Consider the following 21,348-nt stretch of genomic DNA (forward strand, 5'->3'; position numbering starts at 1 on the left):
TCATGAAATCCAATAGATACCACTAGGACAAAGCACCAATATATCACTTCGATATGCCAAAGTGTAAGTAGGATAATCATATCGGAACCTTGACCTGCGAAGATGGGTTGACCCTAACACAGCTCGCTCAAATTAATGCTCCCAAACACAGAAATTATCAGTCGCATTTTCAGCATCATTTGTAGCCAGATAGGAAATTCAGTTTTAAGAATTACAAGTTCATCCTGACGGGCACATAACCGTTTTTGGCGTTTGTGTTTAAGATTTGTTAAATGTAATATATATATATATATATATATATATATATATATATATATATATATATATATATATATATATTAATTGTTTGTTTGTCAGTTTTAAATTCTTTTAGTCTTGTTACATTCTATTGTAATGTACATTTATTCACTGGAGATGATTTTTTTAAGAAAATTGGTTGACCTGAATCATTCTGTTCATAAACACCAGGTGTTGGCCTGGAAGCTGACCTTGATTCAAAATTAGTAAACAAAGTTGTAATTTATTTTGAAATGATTGGTTTTTGTCAAGGTCATGATGGGACTTCGTGGGTTAAGAAGTAAACACTTTTTTATTTTTATTCTCGGAATAAAATCATTCGTCTAATCAAAGCCATATTCTGTGTACGTTATATAAACACGATCACGTGACCCTCCCCCCCCCCCTTCTGATTTCGCAACTTGAGGGAATTTCGAAACTGCGTCTGATACAATTTAACCTTTGTTTTAGAGAGAGAAATCTCAGTTTGGGGTTTTTCATACTGATGTCAAGTTAATTTGTTGTAGCCAGATCTTGAGCTATAATTTTCTTCAGATGATTTGGATTTCAAAAGGATTAATTCTTTATTCTCTGGAAATATTTCGAGGAGTGCTCACACAGAAATTTTTGAAAAACATTGCTTACAAATTTAATTTGGATTTCCAACACCGGAGTGCCATTATTTGTAGTTCTACAAGGAACTGTAGATAAGCACAGTACTGACTACAGCATACGTCATCGTCATTCATCTTGGATTTTCCATCAGGACTCGAACTTGAAATTATTAGAACATTTATTACGAGGACATTTACAATTTAATTCGTGGATTATTCTTAGATTATTGTTGTATTTGATTCTCGAAACCGTAAGTTCTTCTCCTTTTTTCATTTTTACAGAATTTTCCAGGAAAATAAATTATTTGTTAAATTTTAAAAAGCCTGTTGTTTTCACTCTTTCTATGTTACTGTTTATTCGAGCCTAGACATATTATATTTTATCATTATTATATAAGTAATGGAATCTGACCGCGATGATGAGGTTGCATCATTTACCGACGGGGCGTTTGTTCAACTAGCAGTGGATGTTAACATTCATAATAATGTGGTACACTTGTTAATGAATAGCTACGTCAAAACGGCGTTACCAGACCCTCCTGCACAGTGAAATATAACTTGATGGGGTTAAAGAGAAACTGATAGCTGAAACCACCCTGAACTTCCAACTCCAGGTCAGTCTGGAATAATCGCAAGTGCAGGTAAAAAGCTGAAGCGTTGACTTCATCACCAAATCCTCACCGGGTTTGTTTCTACAATCTCTAAGTGGCATACAGCGATTGTTATATGTAAAAGGCGTAAGCGTAATCAGTGTGTTTTTAAAGGATCGTAATGCCAGAACACCAGAAAGCATACTCTCTATAGATTAAAGTATTCCCGAAGCAGAGTTTTTTTTTAACTGTATGATAATTGTACCAGTAAACATAAATAATTGACTAGAAGTGTGTGTAGGTGTGTGTATTGCGCCTGCGTGTGATAATGAGACAGGACAGTGTATACCTGATGTGCAAATAAAATACGCGATTGTATTGTTAATAGAAGAACAGTGATGAACTATCAGTCATACCGAGGTGAAAAAATAATCGAAGTGGAATGACAGCTGTGAACTGAATTTACCAAAAGAACCGTAGATGCTATTTGCGGGCTTGATGCGGCAACGACTGTTGGTCTTGGTGTAATTGGGATCACGGCCACAACAATCATAGGTGCACCAATAGGTATTTTTGTCGGAACTATATCAATTTTTATAAGTCTCTTTTTATCGAATAAATGAATGATATATTTAGTAGTCATTTCACTCACATTAACATGGTTTATTTTCTTTACGTCTACTATCATTCTACTGACATGTTCAAAGTTATTCTCCCTCTATAACTGAACAAAACTAATTGTAAAGGTTTTATTTTTATTCCTGATCTAACAGGTTGCACGACCTGTATATCATTTGTAGCTCATCAGATCTATCTGTACGTTCGCTTCAAAGCTTAATACGTTTCCAGTCCATTAATAAGTCAGCGTTTTTTATTGCACTACTGGTTCATCTTTTTCACCTTTCTCTCTAAACTTAAAGCTACCATTGCTGGAAACAGTCACCGTTTTATAGGTTGGCTCTCTAAAAAGGTAAAGTTACTGCCATTACAGAGTTTCTTTGTATTCTTTAGTTGACCAAGAAACATATAGAAGTCTTTAGTCTAAAACATCCGCAAACTGTATCTAATTCGGTATTTGCTTGTAGAGATCATTGTCTATTTAATCATCGTAAGTGTGAGTCATAACATGTATTGTATATTGTGCGACTATTGCTCTCTGTTATTAGGAAATTAGACAGGCTTCTGACATTTTTCCATTGTCTGTATTAGCGTTCATTCCGGATCACTGCCATCTCACCTCTGTCTGCGTGGGTTCAAGTCCAATAATAGGCTAGCGTTGGTACGTGGGAAAGCCTGCCAGTAACTTCTCGTGGGTTGGTGGTTCTTCCCTGGGTTCTTCCTCCACCAGTTATACTGGCCGCCATGTATAGCCTATCTTGTGCTGAAAAATGGCGTTAAAACCTAGAACAACAACAACAACTTAAGCTGTTTACAACCTCAGGATAATTTATGGGGGATATATTCCAAAACGAATTTGGTTAATCCTAGAAACTGCCCATGCAATCATCATTACTGCGTATAACCATATCACTATGTATAAAAACCATACCTGCCCAACAACTGCGTCTAACGATCGAAGCTAAAATATATTCTGAAATTGTTTTGTGATCTTATCTTCAGAATCAAGGTTTTGTTCACCCCTATTTAATTTAGTAACAAACATTTCCTGTCTCTTACACAATTTAAACTGTTCTCTATTTTGTACCTGAGGACTTGACATGGACATCATATTATGTAATCAGTTGTTCTGATTGTCTAAATCAGAACAGTTGATTATATAATAATGTGTTGGCATTTGAGTTCATGTTTACTTTAACTATTTCATCAGTTTTTACGGCACGGCCAAAATTTGGAATAAATAAATCAATTTATCTTTCATTTACAGTAATAAGCACTATATTGGACCCAGCATGCTGTACCTCACAAGTCTGTGCCAGATGTTTCCTGCCAAATTACCTCAGTAACAATAATGGCCCTCTCTTTTCTGCAAGAGATTACTAGTCTATTTCGATGTAGGAGTTAAAACGTTTCCCTGTTAGGTAACAGCCTCCATTAGGTTCAATAATACAGTTATATAATAATATGTAAATTATTAGTTTGAGCATTTGAATGTATATATATATATATATATATATATATATATATATATATATATATATATATATATATATATATATATTGTTTTCATCTGGATGTACAAGTGAAACTTATATATTGGTCTTACTAACCCATCTCTAAGATATATATATATATAACGTTTTCCACCCCGGTGGCCTAGTGGTTAGAGCGTCTGCCTCGGATGCAGGAGGTCATGGGTTCTATCCCCGGCCGAGTCAGAACAAAGACTTACAAAAATGGTACTAACAGTTGCCTCGCTGGGCGTTCAGCATTAAGAGGTTAGTGTTAGGAATGGTCGGCCTGGTATCGGGATAATGTGACTGGGTATATATGCTACATGTCTGTGGCATGATGCCCCAGTGCTAGACATCACTATAAACTGCCATATTGCAGACATCGTAGCGATATGACTGAAAAACTGTCAAATCTACGTTACAAATCCAAATCACATCACATGGCATCCCGCACTCTGATGTAGTACACAAAAATGGAGAGTTCTTTTAATGATGCCATATTATCATGGTACACCTTGCTTTATATCTGTTCTAGGAATTCATACTTCACCTTTCTAATTGTAACAACGAAACAGGTGTAATGTTGTTCGTATACAATGGGCATTTACTACCAACTATAGTTTCTTCTTGTGAAGGAGATCTGCTATATGGTTTATACTTCCAAACAATGTCTTCTCGACGCAATAGCCTTTGAGCAGAAACTACGTTCTTTAATATGTATGTTTCTTGCGGAATCGCATTTTAATAAAATTATCAGAACAATAATTATTAATTAATTATGATTATTGCTCTGGTATTGGATGAAATATAGATATCACAAGTGTGACTTGTATAATGGGTTACTGGCTATAGTTTCGAGGTGAACATTTTTTTAATTTTAGAAACGAGCATCAGTGTTCTAACGTTCACATCGAGTTAGTTTGTCCTGGTACACAGGTTTAATTTATAATTTGCTTAGAGTGTAGGAAACGAATGACATGTTGCCTTCAACTGGTACCCTGCTTAAAGGTGATTTATCTGAAGAAAATGCCCCAAAACATATTGTGTCATTGTTCCGAAAGTTTCGCTTAATAAAAATAAGATGTCTCTGCGTCGCGTTCTGGGTCATTTATTTACAGGTTTTTTTTTTTTTTTAAGTGCAAACTTTTATGTCTATGAGATATGAACTAGTGTGACTATAGTTGCAAACTTAGCTAAACTGTACAATTTAATCACTCAAAGTTTGTGTCTGCCTGGTCTGCGAACAAACTTCACCTACGAAACCCAACCGTAATCAAACATTACCAATAAGAACTACAATCACACTTCCACTGATCTGAGTAAAAGACAAATGAGGTCGTGAAGGGAAACGAAAGAGCTTATGGATGAAGATCAATGCGCCGTATAATTGGAAATTTAAATAATCAAACTTACGTCAATTCGTACTAAAATGTTCTTCGCAAGATAGTGAGATTTTTAAAAGGGAGAAAATAGATCCTGCGACGTATTATCTCTGTGACGTATTAATCCTGAGACGTATAGTGAGACGTATTATCCCGAGATCCAGGTATATGTGAATATACGTGCTACGCATAGAGTTGAGGACCGAAAGAGGCAACAAAGGGGGAGGTCGATGAAACACCTACAGTGGCAGTGGAGTGAACGGAGAAGCAGGTTATGCAGTTGCACAAGGCATTGACTTCGATTGTCCACTCGATCATATGATGAACTAAATCTATCAGTAAAACAGATCGGCTACTTTATTTAAATATATTTGTGTTCTTTGTAATTCGGTGAAAGTTTTATTTCTAGATGCAGAGTATATTCCGGATGTAATGAATTCTCACAGTTGTTTTATGTACTTGATTAAATTGTTGTTTACATGTACGGGGGGCTCGTGTTGGTCTGTTTTATATCCTTCTCAGATCTCTATATATTCCACCTATAAGTTTCATCACTTATATTTATATTTACTCGAACCGGGCAATAACATCGAGGGTGGTCAACCTCTAAATAACGAGAACCAAATTAATCGGACACCTTTAAAGAAGGTACAATCCGCCAACCCACAAACCTCTTGCAAGAAGAGGGGACCTTGTGTAAGGTTTCTACAAAGTGGACCGTGGGTAAGCTTACAGTGATCATTAGGAATGTATAAGCCACAAAGAAATTAGTTCCGCATCGTACGCGGCTGGTGTTTCGTTTGTCTTTTAAACTGCTTTTGACGCCACCAAAACATGTGTGGAAACTGATACTCTACGAAATATAATGACACCAATATGTCAAATGTTTTCAAATATAGGAAACATATGCAATGCACCTTGAATAATGAAGAATATAGGTTTCAATGCTATTAATAAATTCATTTGTCTATTCAGAATCAGTATACGTGTAAAGATTTACTGAATTCAAAAGTATAATTCCATATGAGTTGTTGGAACCGACAATTCAAGGGCAGATTTTCTTTATATTATCACCTAGACGGTCCGGCAACCTTATTCGATTTCATACGTGTCTGAGTGAGGCATGCTGCAGCTTGGGCTGCAAAATGCATCCACTGCTTTGATGTACTGTCATCTTGATTTATCGAAAGCAATGAGATAGGCGAAACCTCATTTCATAAACTTAAAACATAAAGAGTGTAGAACAGTTGTAGTCATCATCATCGACATCCTCCTCCTCATGATCATCATCATCAGCAGCAACCTCATCATTATCAATATCGTCAACATTATCGGCACATAATAATAATTGTAATCGAATAGAGATCACAACATAAACTTTCACTAATTATTAAATGAATTACGAATTACAGTTACATTCAAAAATTTAATTAAATTGTTTTTATAATTGTTTGCTATACAGTGGAAAAAATCTCACACAATTTGTATTCTGCAGGGTCAGTCGAGGTAAGTAGGCCTAGTGGATATTTATCCTGTTTAGTCCGAGCAGGTTTCGAATCTAAATCGCTCGGAATTCTGACAACTGAACCTCTCCCCCTTGGCAACAAATCACCTATTTCGAATGTTTCAATCTTTTGGAACACACTTTGCGTCAATGCACCACTGTGAAAAAAGAATATATATATATATATATATATATATATATATATATATATATATATATATATATATATATATATATATATATATATATATATATATATATATATATATCGCTTGTGTCTGTGTACTGGTAAAAAAATAATAATATAATGTAATACATGTAGCTATTGCCACCGTAGCCACTAAGGGGTTTTTAATTGTACTGACTTGCAGCAGAGATAATATTTGTGCTTACTGACAACGTATAAGTTTATTGTATTATAAAACATTTTGAAATTGTTGTAATAACGACTGTTCAACATTTCATTTGCTATATACATTAATGTCTTATCGTTTTCCAATAAAAACTTGTCTGATCATTTGGTTTGTAAGTTTTTATTATAACCTAAGACACCAGTTGTATTTTGTATTGAGAGAGAGAGAGATTACCATCCGGCTTCCGCATCTGGTTCCTCTGGCTGCTCCGTGAAGTTTAGGCATGCATTCACCCGTTGATGGATTTAAACACCTCATTGAGTGGCAAACGGTTATGAAAGCAGTCTTAAAAAAAGACGAACGATTATATATAGCTCGAGGACTCAGAAGTAATCTAATTATCTATTCAAAACTGGAATTTCTATTACAATTGATAATTATGGAAACGACTTAAAACCATGCCTAGCAGTACATTATTAGCAGGTTATGTTAGATGGTGGGGTTGAATGCGTTTGTTTCTCTTCTAATTTCCAAGTGTGCTAAGAAATTGTCACAACAATATTATTATTTTATTACACAGCGCAAATAGTACCATTAGTACCGTGTGTCCTATATTAAAGTCTTGCTCCAACATAGGTTTACTATGGGAACTGAATTACTACCGCGAGTCCTATAGACAGCCACAGCAATACACAGTCTCCACGTATGCAAGTGTAATTAACTTTACTATAAATACAATCACATGGTTCTATTTGTGGATAACAAGCAAAATTAATACATTTTGTAAACCACAGAGTGACTTTAGGTAAGATATTAATGCGTATTCAGATATATCAACTGTTGCCAAGAACGGGGAGGGGAAACATTGTGTAGATTTAACTATGTTAGGTGGAGTGTTTAGCACTTTGGTTTATATTTAAGTGATGCGCATATAAAATTTATACAATTTACCATTTATAGAGTAATTACAGTAAGCAATATGATATTTTCTATTTGTGTTTTGAAACATAATGATTCAGATATGATAATTGAGCTCTTTTCCACCATGCTTAATGGTGAAGACCTCTCATGATTTTGTAGTACTCTAATTTCTTTCAGTGAATGTTTTGAAAGTTCATGATTTTGCATTTTAATGGACTTATGTCATCTTTACCTTAGTTTTAAATTATGTCTTCCGGGGGGAATTTTAGGTAACTTTTGTCATTTAAATCTCTTTTTCTGTAATAATACATGTACATATAGATGGTCACCTTGACCTTTTACTCATTAATTACATAATATTATAAGGCTGGTAATATATTTCAGCATTAAATTGAATAGCGATAAATGGTGATATTTAAAAAGATGATTATTTTAAGTCGGCTTTATTTTAATATTTTTTCTTACTTTCTTAAATAAAGCTCAAATATTTAAATGTTGCCTGAAATGCATCATTAGTCTTTAGGTGAAGAAGAACTTGCAATATAATGTAATATTCACAAATGTAATCTCTGACTAGCATGACTACGCACATTTTTTACTTATGTATTATACTATTCCTAGGGCTGTCAAGAAAATCAAGGGTGAATATAGGACACACGGTGCTAATGGTATGGAAAAATGGGAACCAGCCTGGAAATGGGTGAACCTAAAATAGAGTATATTTGGGTTAGGCTGTCATGAGTAGTTAATAATGTAAATTATGTTTTAGGAAAAAGAAACTTTTGAGAGCTTATCCTAGTTGTAAGTGAAAACAAACAGAGACATTGTTTTATTGATGGAATTTCAGTCCTTTAACAGTGTTGAGTTCGGAACACTCATTACTAAAATTAGCACCTGAGTCTTTGGTGCGGAATTGAAAGCACATGATCAAACACATGCAGGTCCAGAAAATGCCGCTGCTCATATCCTTTAATCTACAAAGAAGCTGACATCCAGGTTTCATCTATGCTGATAAATATGTGTTTGATCATGATCACTCAAATTTTAAATTTTAAGTTATTGAATTTTTAATATCATGGGGTTTGCATAGGTTTACTATGCGAACTGAACTAGTACCGTGAGTCCTTAAGCAGTTCATATTTGGACTACGCACCGCATGACAAAACGTACAGGATCGCATGTGCAGACACTATTATACAGAAACGCGTCCCCACGCGCAACGTCAAAAACTGCGACGTCGACGCTGACAACGACAACGATGCCTTCCTTAAAAGCATCCAGAATGCAGTTCTCTCATTCAGTTTCATTATTTACACGCAACAAATGATTACCTATTCACAATGTTTAATATTTCAATAACACTTGTATCTTGTACAAAACATAGATGCCAACCTATCACAATTCACACTATTAACGGCAGCCTTGCACAATGGCAACAAATTGCAATAGCATCTTTATTTATACTCCTACTGCACTAGTCACAAAAAGGCATTCTGAGTAGATTAAGACGTACATTGCTTATATAATGCCATTCTTATACAGTATGTACAGTTTGATTTGATGCTTTCGGACATAGCCACACAAGTATGTTATTTCGTGCCGATCCAGTTAGACTAAAGTGCCTTGCCCAAGTGAACACCACGGTAGCTGACCCAGGTTGGTAGGATTCGAATCTGCACTCTTCGGTTGTGAATTATGTACACTAACCACTGTGACACCGCAGCTCCACTGTGCAAAACGTTGCAAACAACCTACCATGATTATACCAACTCTAGGTTCCGAAACTTATTAAACTACTACTAAGATATATAGGCGCAGCACTATCCTTGACAGAAAGGACCTTATTGGTCTAGTACTGGGTATCTGAATGTTTCTATCAGATGGCTTTTAGAAGCTCTGCTTGGTATAAACATTGCTGTCTTAATATACCAAACTATGTAATAGTTATTCTTATTGAGTCTTACAACAGGAGCTTCGGTGTCAGAATCTCTGATAGGTGGAATACACGGCTGGTGAAACGTTCATATACCTGTAAACTCAAGCCTTACTGTAAACCCAGCTTCTGGCCGTAATCAGCACACTTCATATCAGTAGCACATGCATAATTGTGCATATAAATACCACTCAATTTTGTGTGGACCGTCTTCTTCCGAATATTCTGATAACACTTATCGTACTATATTTTCTATCCTGAAGTTGGAAACATAACCACGCATGCTTACTCCACTCCACTCGCCTACACATACACAGACAATGTAATACCTCGCAACATCTAGAATTGCGTCCAATAATGAGTCTACACTGATGATCAGGAGTGTACACCTCTCCTGGCTCATGCTTGAGATAACCCATATATTCCTGATCGTTGTAAAAGCTACCCGGTTCGGTCACGCATTTTCTGAAATGCGAATATATAGTTAGTTAAAATAATGTATCATATACTCCTGTTTTCTTTGTTAACTTTACATTGTCAGAATCGTGCAGTATTCTACGACACTGAACATCTTGACATTGCACGCACGTACACGACACGTGTGCCTCAAGATAGAATTTATAGGTTACTGCATTTGTATGGGAAAATATTAACGCGTTTTGGGATGGAATGCTGCACGACCTTGGGAGTGCAGTATATCTATCCGACAAAATGAGTTCATATTTTCCCATACAAATGCAGTAACCTTTTTATTATATACTCATTTTCTTATTCTACCTAAGGCTTAATTATATAAAAAATACACTACAAGAAACAACGTAAATGAATGTATGCAGTATTCCAAATTAAATACACAAGTGCAGATTCATCATTACACAACAACAACATTATTAATGCGCACATAACTACGCCCAGATAAATTGGAACTTGTCGCGCGCTAGACATAAGTTTCGAAACAAAATGGCGTTTTTGTCAACTTAAAATTTAAATTTGGAGTCATATTGTGTATGAATGCGCATTGTAACACATTTTCCATTTGATCTGGAATAAATAGATTTTGGTATTTTTGTCGATTCTACGAAATTTCGTGATTATGGACTGGATCTATCTGTGCAAATTGTGCATGAAATACATCGGATTGACGCAGCGCGGGAGAAGCGTGTTTATATTTGCATGTGTATTTGTTCTGTCATTGACTATTTGAAATCATAATGTGGGGAAATATGAAGTGTTTCAATGGCAATTATTACAAAGACGCTGTTGAATTTAATGGGTTTTTTTTCTTCTTCATTTTAGTTCAATAAGGAGGATGTAATTCCACTTGGAATATAGACAAAATTACAGTACAATTTCGAAATGTCTAATCAAGCTTGAGAACTCATGACATGGCTCATGTAATTAGGATTTGCAGAACTAAGAAAGTACATTTTGAGGAAATTCAGAATGTAAAACTGTAAGTATATTTTTTGCCATTTTTATTACCAGCTAAAGGAGACAGATTATGCCTTTATAACTTGCATGTTATTTGTAGGTACCAAAGCACTGTTATGAAATCTGGCGTCTATCGCCAAAATCCGAAACATTGTATCAAAAATGTTAAAGCTGAATGTAGCAAAGCAGCTGGTATGTGGCAGTCCAAGAAACATCTCCTTTAGTTCATTCAGAAACAAATTTAATCAACCAAAACGTAAAGCGGATGCTACACGAGAGTACATGATTTGTTTACAAAGTAGTTCCTAATACACTATTGGGCACACGTGTCCTGCACGTGAGTGCAATATGAAGGTGTGCAATATCGTAAAATACTGAACGATTCGGACAATGTAAAGTTAACGGAGAAAATAATGAGCATATAATAAAGTGTATTAGGAACAAGTTTGTAAACAAACCATGTACACTCATGTAGTAGACTTTAGGTTTCAGCTTATTATTAGATCTGTTTGTGAATGAAGTAGAACAGCTGTTTCGTCTATTTGAAAGTAGAGATGATACAGTGAACAATGGGACGAGTTTTCTGAGTCACAAATGAAACTTTATAACAAGCAAATGAATGAACGTGATATTCACAATGTACTCAAAAAACGTGAGGGACGCCGAACTGAAAATTCGGGGGTATATGAAAATAGCAGACCAAAGCATACTGAGGGCAATGGCTATTGCATATCTGTCATAAACGTAAAATGTTATAAGCAAAAGTACTAAATTAGTGGGAAAAATGCAATTAAACGTTTTGGTAGAAAAGTAAGGGCCTCAGACCCAACAAGCCAAGACAGCGAAGAATTCTTATTTCCGCTGGCTGAATGGATTGTGACACAACAGCAGCTTTGCAATTTTCCGCGATAACGTTTTCGATACAATGTTTCGGATCTAAGCTAGCGATAAACGCCATAAGGTCATCATATAGCTGGAGGAGCATGCAAGTGACCTGGTATAAACATATCTACTTTAGCTGGTAATAAGAATGGCAAAAATATATTTACATTTTTCCATCTTGAATTTCCTCAAAATGTACTATCTTAGTTATGCAAATCCGAATTACAAGAGCTATGTCATGCGTTCTATATCTTGATTCCACATTTCGAAATTGTAATGTAATTTCTACTACCTTCCAACTGTAAAAACATTCTCCTTACGTCACTCAGAATTAAATGAACGTTATATTCCATAGCGTCTTTTGCTAATTAGAACTGAAAGGGTTCGTATATTTTCCACATTATGATTTTACGCATTCAGTGACAGAACAGAAACACACACGCTCAATCATAGACACGTGTATTTTGTGTGGAAATGAAACAGCTAATAAATCCGGTCCAGCAGACGTGAGTAGAATCGACAAAAAGCAACGAAAATCCATTCATTCCAGACCAACTGGACAAGATGTAGCAATGCGAGTTTTTTCAGAATATGACTCTAAATTTCATTTTTAAGTAGACTAAAAGCGACAATTCCTTTTGAAAGTGATGTCAAGCGGGCGACTAAGTTCAAGTTTTGCTGGGTGGAGTTATGGTCGTATTGATATTGTTGATGAATCTGCTCTTGTGGTTATATTTTGGAAAACAGCGTAAATTAAATTACTTTGTTTTTGTAGTGTATTGTTTATATAATTAAGCCTTAGGTAATAAGAAAATGAGTCTATGATAAACAAGTTATTGCATTTGTATGGGAAAATATGACATCGTTTCGTCGGATGGATACTGCACGACCTAGGGGAGTGAAGTATCCATCCGAAAAAAATCTTTATGTTATATTATCAATGATGTATACTATATGTTATACGATCAATAAGACCGTGTACGAGAAAAGAAAATAAACATTAGACCACCATTTGCAAACGTGGTTCTGTAGATACATTGGGACTTTTGCACACACACACACACACACACACACACACACACATACATACATACATACATACATATATGTGAACGTTTTGTGCTTTGTAAAACGGAGGAAAAATGAAATTACAGATAACCATGCCTGCAACGAAAACATTTTGTTACCGGGATACTGAAGTGCATAATTATGTTTGTTTCTTTGATTATCCTAGAGCGTGACTTGGTTTACAAAACATTTTCTTCAACTTCCAATCCTCGTAAAAATGCATATCAATGATTTTAAAAGCATGTCAAAAGAGGAAGATGTTTGTTCAAACATATCAAGATGATAAGCAAAGAATGCTACAAAAGAAGATAACTACTATAAAGAAAGAACAGAAGTAGGACCGTTAAAACAGAACTATCAGTCAGTTAAATTGCATCTTGATGAATGTAAAAAGTATTAGAATGTATGAAATCTCGTTTGTAAATAACTTGCGACACCGACAATGCAGTAGGTTTGGTTCTAGTAAAGATTGAATATAGATGGAGCTGATGTTGAAATGTAGAAGACATTTTTCTCAAACCCAACGACTATTATCAAGGCCAATCAGTTCTGTCAGAAATAAAATACAGCTTCATGTATGCCATATCAAAGCCAAACAAATTGCTGCCAAGAAACAAAACTGATTCGGTGCGTTGATACGTTGTGAAGACTATAAAAAAAGAAATAAAGCCATGGAATGATTTGTTCTGCTGCTATATTCTCATGAATAAGACTCATGATAGAATTTCACATACATCTCGTGAGTTAAATTATATTCCCACGATTTCGATTAGAAGTGTTCCATTGCAATCTGTTATTCTGCTTCTCTTATAATCTGATCCTTTGCTAGAATGGGTTGTGCTGTTTGCAATGTTGACAAAATATAATAACGTTAACTTTTTCACTTTCGTTATAGCCTACAAAAAACAATGTCCTTTTTCTTGAGAATGATGACATGTAGCGCAACGTTTATCTCTGGGCATGGTTTCTTCTGTTTATGAAGTTCCGTTTCTTTGACTACGTGAACCTTCTGTGACTTATTGTACTTTATATTCCAATATGTATCAGTCACCTTCACATTTTTCTCGAGAAGTGTAGAGTTGGATATCTCCGTAAATAGGATGTGCATTTATTTTTTGAATCAGGAATTGTAAATCTCTGAGTAAAAGGTTCATCTGTATATATATATATATATATATATATATATATATATATATATATATATATATATATATATATATATATACATATATATATATAACTTAAGCAAACTTAAACACTTATTTATTTCAATAGAATGCAAAATGAAACTTCAAACGACACCGAAAGTACTATGAATTAAATCCAAAAATACACTAAATGTCCAATCACTAATCCAAGAAAATATAGTAAATTCTGAAATGAATGTCTTCATGTAACGTAATGTCCTTGAATTATTTCTCAAGAATCTTATGTACCGCATTTAAATACAACTGATAAATAAGCCCTTAGTCACTCAATTGAAGCTTTTAAAGAGCACAGCTGAAAATTCTGATCCAAAACATGAATGCACTTTTTGTTTATTTAATCCATATTTCCACCCCCTTTGCACTTGAGATATTACGTCACAGAATATGAAGATTTCAAACAGCAAAGTCTCGTCTAACACTCAACAAGACTGATAATTGCTACGTAATATAAACGTGGACAAATGTTCGCAATGCTTATAACTTACAGTCACGGACACAAGGTAATCGCTCAGTATAATTAAACTTACATAACACACACATACTCTCTCTCACACACACACACACACACACACACACACACACATATATATATATATATATATATATATATATATATATATATATATATATATATATATATATATATATATATATATATATATATATATTCCTTACAAGTTGAACGTGAATCGTCGAGGGTCATTAAATTATCGCAACCTGCAAAGGTAGAGCCACACCCAAATCTACGATGATATTTCGTTTTGTCTCATGCCATGACATACGTTTTGATAGGAATCTGTTTCGAGCTATTTAAGAGGTAATGATGGATCCCATCCCAACACCTCTCAATTACTTCCCAAGGCCGACGTATCCATGATCGGCCAATATAAGCATCGTTTGGCTGTCTCATAAGACTGGTTTCGCATTCAACTGAAGAAGAATGTGACATGCAACTAAATTTGCAACAAGCGGTGAAAATTGTGTAATTGTGTAAATCTTTGTGCCAAGCTGGAGATCAAACTCGTTGGCGTCTGACAATGACTCAAGACAGTTACGTGTCCTACGAAATGATCCTCTTCCTAAATCTTCGACACAAGACAAAATCTACAAAAAAAATGTCATCGATGAATTTTACATAGCTAATTTGAAACCTCGCCATCATACGGGGTATATATCACATTTGGAAAAGGTACGCAAAGTTGTTCGTGTCGATAAATTACCGTCCACCAAACGAAGTATTGTTACGAGTAATAACGCTCAGGATCAGAGATTTATAGCCTACACGCATGTGATGGCTAGAGCTAATGTGAGTACCCTGAATAGAAAAAATTATGGTTCAGCGTTATCCAACTGGACATCGTCAAATAAAATGACACGAAGAATAAGTAAATTGTTTCAGCAAATGCCATAAATTGTCTTCAGTCTTCGCTCACATATTCTACGGATGCAATAGTAATATGGAGTAAAAATGGCTTAGAAGAATATTGGATATGTACTGTTTAATGCGTCCATGAGTTAATTGGCTATTGGATCCGAGTGCCTACATCGTTGTAACTGATACAATTTGAAAACGACTATTTTCCTCACTGTTCCATAGGGAAGAAAATCAATGCGTGGAACCCTGATAATTTCCCCAAGGCCAAACCTAGGACGACGGCATGATATCAGAGCAGCCAATATATATATATATATATATATATATATATATATATATATATATATATATATATATATATATATATATATATATATATATATATATATATACACACGTATGGTATATGTTATACTCTTCAGACGCATTTGATTTTCACGAGGAAAGGTTGAAATACATCGTTGGTCAGATGTGGAAATTTTCATAATTTCTGTTGAAAAATTTCAACATTTATTTCTCGATTACACAAGTGTCGATCCATTACAGGCTAGACGCTTAATAATAGGTTAAATATAATTTCGACACACTGTAAAAAAAAAAAATGACAGATTGTTTGAGGTTTAACCTATGAATCAAATTGACAGATTGTTTGGACAGATCCTTTGCAGAACGGGCGAAGACCACGTACTTGATGCACGACACATACTACTCACAAAGATAGCTTGTTATTGATACCCCCGGGTGCGTATATATGCTCCCTCTCCGACAACTCACACTGAACGTTTGGCAAAAGAACCTATGCGACCCAATTACAGCACGGTACCTATACAATCGACAGGAATGATGTCTAGTGCCCATCTATGGATGTCATCCATGCACTAACATACCATTTTAATTATCAAAAATTCAACCATAATCACGAATGCAAAGAATACTCAGCTCCTGTGGCTTCGTGACAATTATCTGCATAAACCCATTCCGAATAATTTAGTGTGCCTGGTATGTTTATTTGCCAGGAAAAGATAACATATAGAATTCCCGTTGTGGCCAGAAACTGACTAAATATGAGTAAAGAGATTCAGATCTGTCACTATTTCTATCCGCCGGTTTTAATGTTGACCCCATGTATATCTTAACAGAGGATAGTCTAGGTAGCCTATTTACTGCGCAGCAAATACGCCTTTACTATCAATTTGTTGAAATCCAAATCATTTTTCTATATTTTTAAGTTATTGTTATTTTGATAGGATAAAGTACCGATCCCAGGAATAACCCATGTCCAGCATATAAAACTCTTCTTCCATAGATCACACTGCTTAGAATACTCAACTGATGCCGATGTACATACATTGACCAACGCTTGAAGACTACTTATACATCAACGCCTATGGTCAGTTTGACACCGAGTTTTCTGGAAGGAATGTAATGTAACTATACAATACTTTGATTATTACCACACCATTTAAGAGGAATTCATTCCACAAGACTATGCAACTCTTACTATTGATATTTTGAAGGTATACGTTACTGAATCCCGCAAGAAACCATTTCCAACACAAAACTCGTCCTATGTATAAATCCTCCACTCCTAAGAAGAAATCCAAATAAAGGCCACTTTTGATGAAGAAACCGACGTACTTCCACCGCAACAAGCACTTAAAATCAGAAACGTCGACTTGTAGACACTACAAACATATTTCCTACTGTAGCCACTTGCAATTGTCCTCCCACCAGAAACGATCGGATATAAATCAAGTTTTTTCTAATATGATGAAACTCATGAAAACCCATCTTTAAACATATGTTCTGCTTCTCCGTTGTTATCGTTTTGTTATGATGCTGCAATACCCCCTAATACATTATTATGGCAGTGCAGGAATATTGGGACTGATCAGACAAGAACATTCCGATGAAAACACGTTATCATCTGCTTGTGCCCAGGTCAAGGTGGTATGAATTCCTTATAAACAGCGAATACGAAAGCCAGTATAAAAGAAGTGTTGGACAAGTGTCACTCCAGCTATTCTGAAGAAGAAGCTTTCCTCTAAGACAATCGTCAACATCCAAATTTGTCACAAAATGGAATAATGAGTTAGAATTGATGATAGATCGACAAAAATCATCAGAACCGGAAATAATTTTCAACGGTGCTGACAATTATTTCAGAATCGAATATTTGGCTGGAACGTTATAACCAGAGTGCTAAAACTACTTTGATATATTTAATGACTTTCTTGACCACAGGCACGAATACGTGTGTAATAGAGAAAACAAGATAAGTGAAATCACTCTCTGATCAAACATGTGCTGTTACCTTTGTGGCACATTCGAAATTAAATAAAAACTGGTTCAGAAATTATGTCGACAGCAACTTCAATCGGCAAAAAAGGAAAGCACACCTAAAATTAACGGTTTAGGATACATTTGGATAAAGAGCAGATATATTCTGTGGAAACCTTGTTCATTGACAGCACTGCTCACAGAACACATTAAGCAACACAACCCGAATTACTACGCTACCCTTAAGGGCATCGCGCATTGATTGATGTTTTTAGCGCCACCATCACGTACACACTTTTAGCAAGCATTTACTACAAACTGGTCCATACGGTTAGTTATATAGAAACAAAACCATTGTAAAGTGCAATCAAACCTAAACTCATTGAAATAATGTCAAGGACACCCTCTGAAATAAGACACTTACTTAACAAATTTCTTAACCAGGCCTTTTGACAAATAAACAACACCAACATAAAACAACGTTGTCAAAGATCTTTTGAGAACGTCTATGGAAATTATTTACACATCAAAATAATATTCAATGCATGGATCTGGTGAAAACTTAGAATCAGTAGTGCGATTGCAGAATCATATGTGGTCCTGGGGTGTTCCTGCCTGACTAATTGTTTGCAATGGTCAAAGATATCCAATAAGGAAAGGAACAAATTTTAAACATATGAAATTTTGTTCCATTTGGAAAAAAGTGGCAAATACCGCCCTGAACGATATAATTTCTTCGTTGGACAGGACAGGTGATTGCATATGGTTTGCTTCTCTATAAATGGAAGACACAAGCTGAGACGACTAAACCATAGCTATTTACATGTCTGAATTACAATCTTTGGACGAGAAAATATTCTTGATTAATGAACGTACACAAGCAAGAAACACGGTGCCATCTTCTCCGATTTTATCCTGCAAAGTATATATCCAAAATACAACAACAGTCTACGTTTTTTTCCGAACGTGTTCCTAAAATCACAACATCCTTACATACCAGAATATTAAGGTGCATTGTGCCATTGTATCAGCTATTGTAAATATGATTTTGCAATGAGGGGCATCAATGTGTGGATTATTTTACTCAACAGCTGTGATTGCTCTCTTTGTTTAAAAACATCAACAAGAACTAAAGACCAGTAGACACACTAATGCTTGTCCCAAACGCTCCAGTTATCCTTAGACATCGCGTGACTGTTTCAAGAAAAGATTAATCGAACTATGAATACATAGAGTGTATTGACACTATCTAGCAACAATTAATTTATTATGTTTTCCAACAACATATCAGTCTGTCTCTCAGAATAATTACCTCAGGCCATACAAGTTTAACACTAACCTCCTCGTAATGTGACTAACATAAATCATTCCTCCCACTAAAGTCAGATCAAACGAGGTGTCTCAAAATACATAATGAAAGAGTCCACTAACACTTGCACGCAATTGGCCATGACTTTTATAGGGAAAACCCACCAGCACACAAAAAATCTAAGTTAATTATGAATAATATAAGAATTCATGAAACTATTAATTTTATGGTTCGACATATCACTGACATAATTTCAGTTATTTTCAGCGATCAGTTTGGCAAAGCAATATGTGACTTGTGCTGATCAAGTATCATCCATTTTCTCTTATCTAATTTGATTCGTCAGAGAAGGAAATTATTTTTAAATCAGCATCTGACCCTAATAACATCGTTCACTTCAATCAAAAAGTCATCAGCAGGGTATTATAAGCAAGTATGGTTACCTGATGAACTGGGAAACACGGCGGCTCTGTTCAGAGCGCCACTTCTTTCAAGATGGACCCTAATATATAATATTTAATGAAGTAGAGACACCTATCACCTTGACCTAGAATTGGTTCATACCCTTTATGTCTCTTTCAGTAAATATAATTTTGACCCAGGCATTGTTAGTACAAAATGGAGAATTTTATTAATATATTATCAAAATTAGCATCATTTCTTGACAACATTATTTCAGCTTTTCGTATTTCAGAAAAAGGCTAGAAGACCAGTCTTTTTATGTTTTTCAAATCATCTAAAAGCGTGCTTAAGGACTTATAAGTATATACAATCCATGTCTATGACGTGGACCATATAATTGTAAAAGTTGTTTTCATAAGTTCGAGTGGAAGGACTATCCGCTGTTTGACCAAAAACAACGTCTCAATCAACATTAACAGAACCGTGATGAAACAGACTGCATAGAAAAAATGCTTTTTGGTTAGTCAAAATTTGTTTAATAATGAAATTGTGTGGAGTTAGTTTTAAAGACCTAAAACGATAACTTACATGTTTGCATGGCGTAACAATAATCACATCATTCGCAAACAGTCTTCCGACTGAATGACTCAGCATCGTCTAAAATATTTTTCAAAACATTTGTTGCAAACTCAAGCTACTTATCCTTCATTACTGACTGAGGTTTAACGATCATTTTTACATTCTCTTTATATTATCACTTATCTTTTTTTCTCTGTATTCAAGACAATAAGGATTTTCTAAATGTATATACTCAAAGACGAATAAATGAGACGTCTAATATTGCAGCTTAGATAAGAATGCCACTGCACACACCAGAAATATTGTATCCATCTAGGTCAAAAGTTAATAATTTTAAAATAATAACAATGGATACCACATTGAAAATCGCTTCAGTTGATTGCATGGTGTTCGTTGATAGAAGCCAATGACTATAAGTATTTGATTAGGCAGAAAATGAAAAGCAAATGTCCAACGCATCTATACAAAATATCGGAGACATTTATAGGATCATCTTGCGATGATGATTGTATCTTCCGTTTTTTCCTTTAAGTTTACCTTATAGTAAGTGAACTCAAATACAACTTGTAAACAGCATATGTTTACATAATTCATCTCAGAACTCCAGGTTCACACTTATGTTTACACACATGTATGGTCCTCGACACGGGACAAACGTACACCGAAATAAGACATGCTATTGCAAACGTACAAGAATCAGCACATAATTGTTGGAAGTAACATCAAGATAGTTTTAATTTATATACGTTTTGCATATAGTTATACCTACTAAATATTCAAAGGCGAGATATGCAGTAATTTATAGTTGCGCTCAATATATTCATGTTGATAGATGTCGATCAAGAGATCTAGATACAAAAATATACACAAGGTTGAAAACCAACTACATGAAGCAAAAATAGTTGGGAAGATTTCTTCTTATGCCAAATGATGCCTGTATAATACCAACTTATAGAACTGACCATTCCTTCTTATATATATATATATATATATATATATATATATATATATATATATATATATATATATATATATATATATATATATATTCTACTGTTAAGACCTCAGCTCGATAGCTTAGAGGTATCTATATGATTGCTAGATCATAG

The 21,348-nt window shown here is 34.8% G+C and overlaps 1 protein-coding gene across 1 annotated transcript in view; it reads right to left on the reverse strand.

Annotated features, from left to right (window-relative positions):
- Window positions 1-6,453: 6,453 nt before the first annotated feature.
- LOC149799996 (metalloprotease mig-17-like) overlaps window positions 6,454-21,348 on the reverse strand; it is a 28,446-nt gene continuing 13,551 nt past the window's right edge. The window contains exons 7-9 of the mRNA XM_089957160.1: window positions 10,035-10,170; window positions 7,086-7,196; window positions 6,454-6,656 (exon numbers count right to left, since the gene is read on the reverse strand). Of these exons, the coding sequence (XP_089813286.1) occupies window positions 6,621-6,656; window positions 7,086-7,196; window positions 10,035-10,170 (283 nt within the window). The 3' untranslated portion in view covers window positions 6,454-6,620. The remainder of the gene's footprint in view (window positions 6,657-7,085; window positions 7,197-10,034; window positions 10,171-21,348) is intronic.

Source organism: Sinohyriopsis cumingii, chromosome 5 (genome assembly GCF_028554795.1).
Source record: "Sinohyriopsis cumingii isolate HCF-2022 chromosome 5, ASM2855479v2, whole genome shotgun sequence".
Classification (NCBI taxonomy): Eukaryota; Metazoa; Mollusca; class Bivalvia; order Unionida; family Unionidae; genus Sinohyriopsis; species Sinohyriopsis cumingii.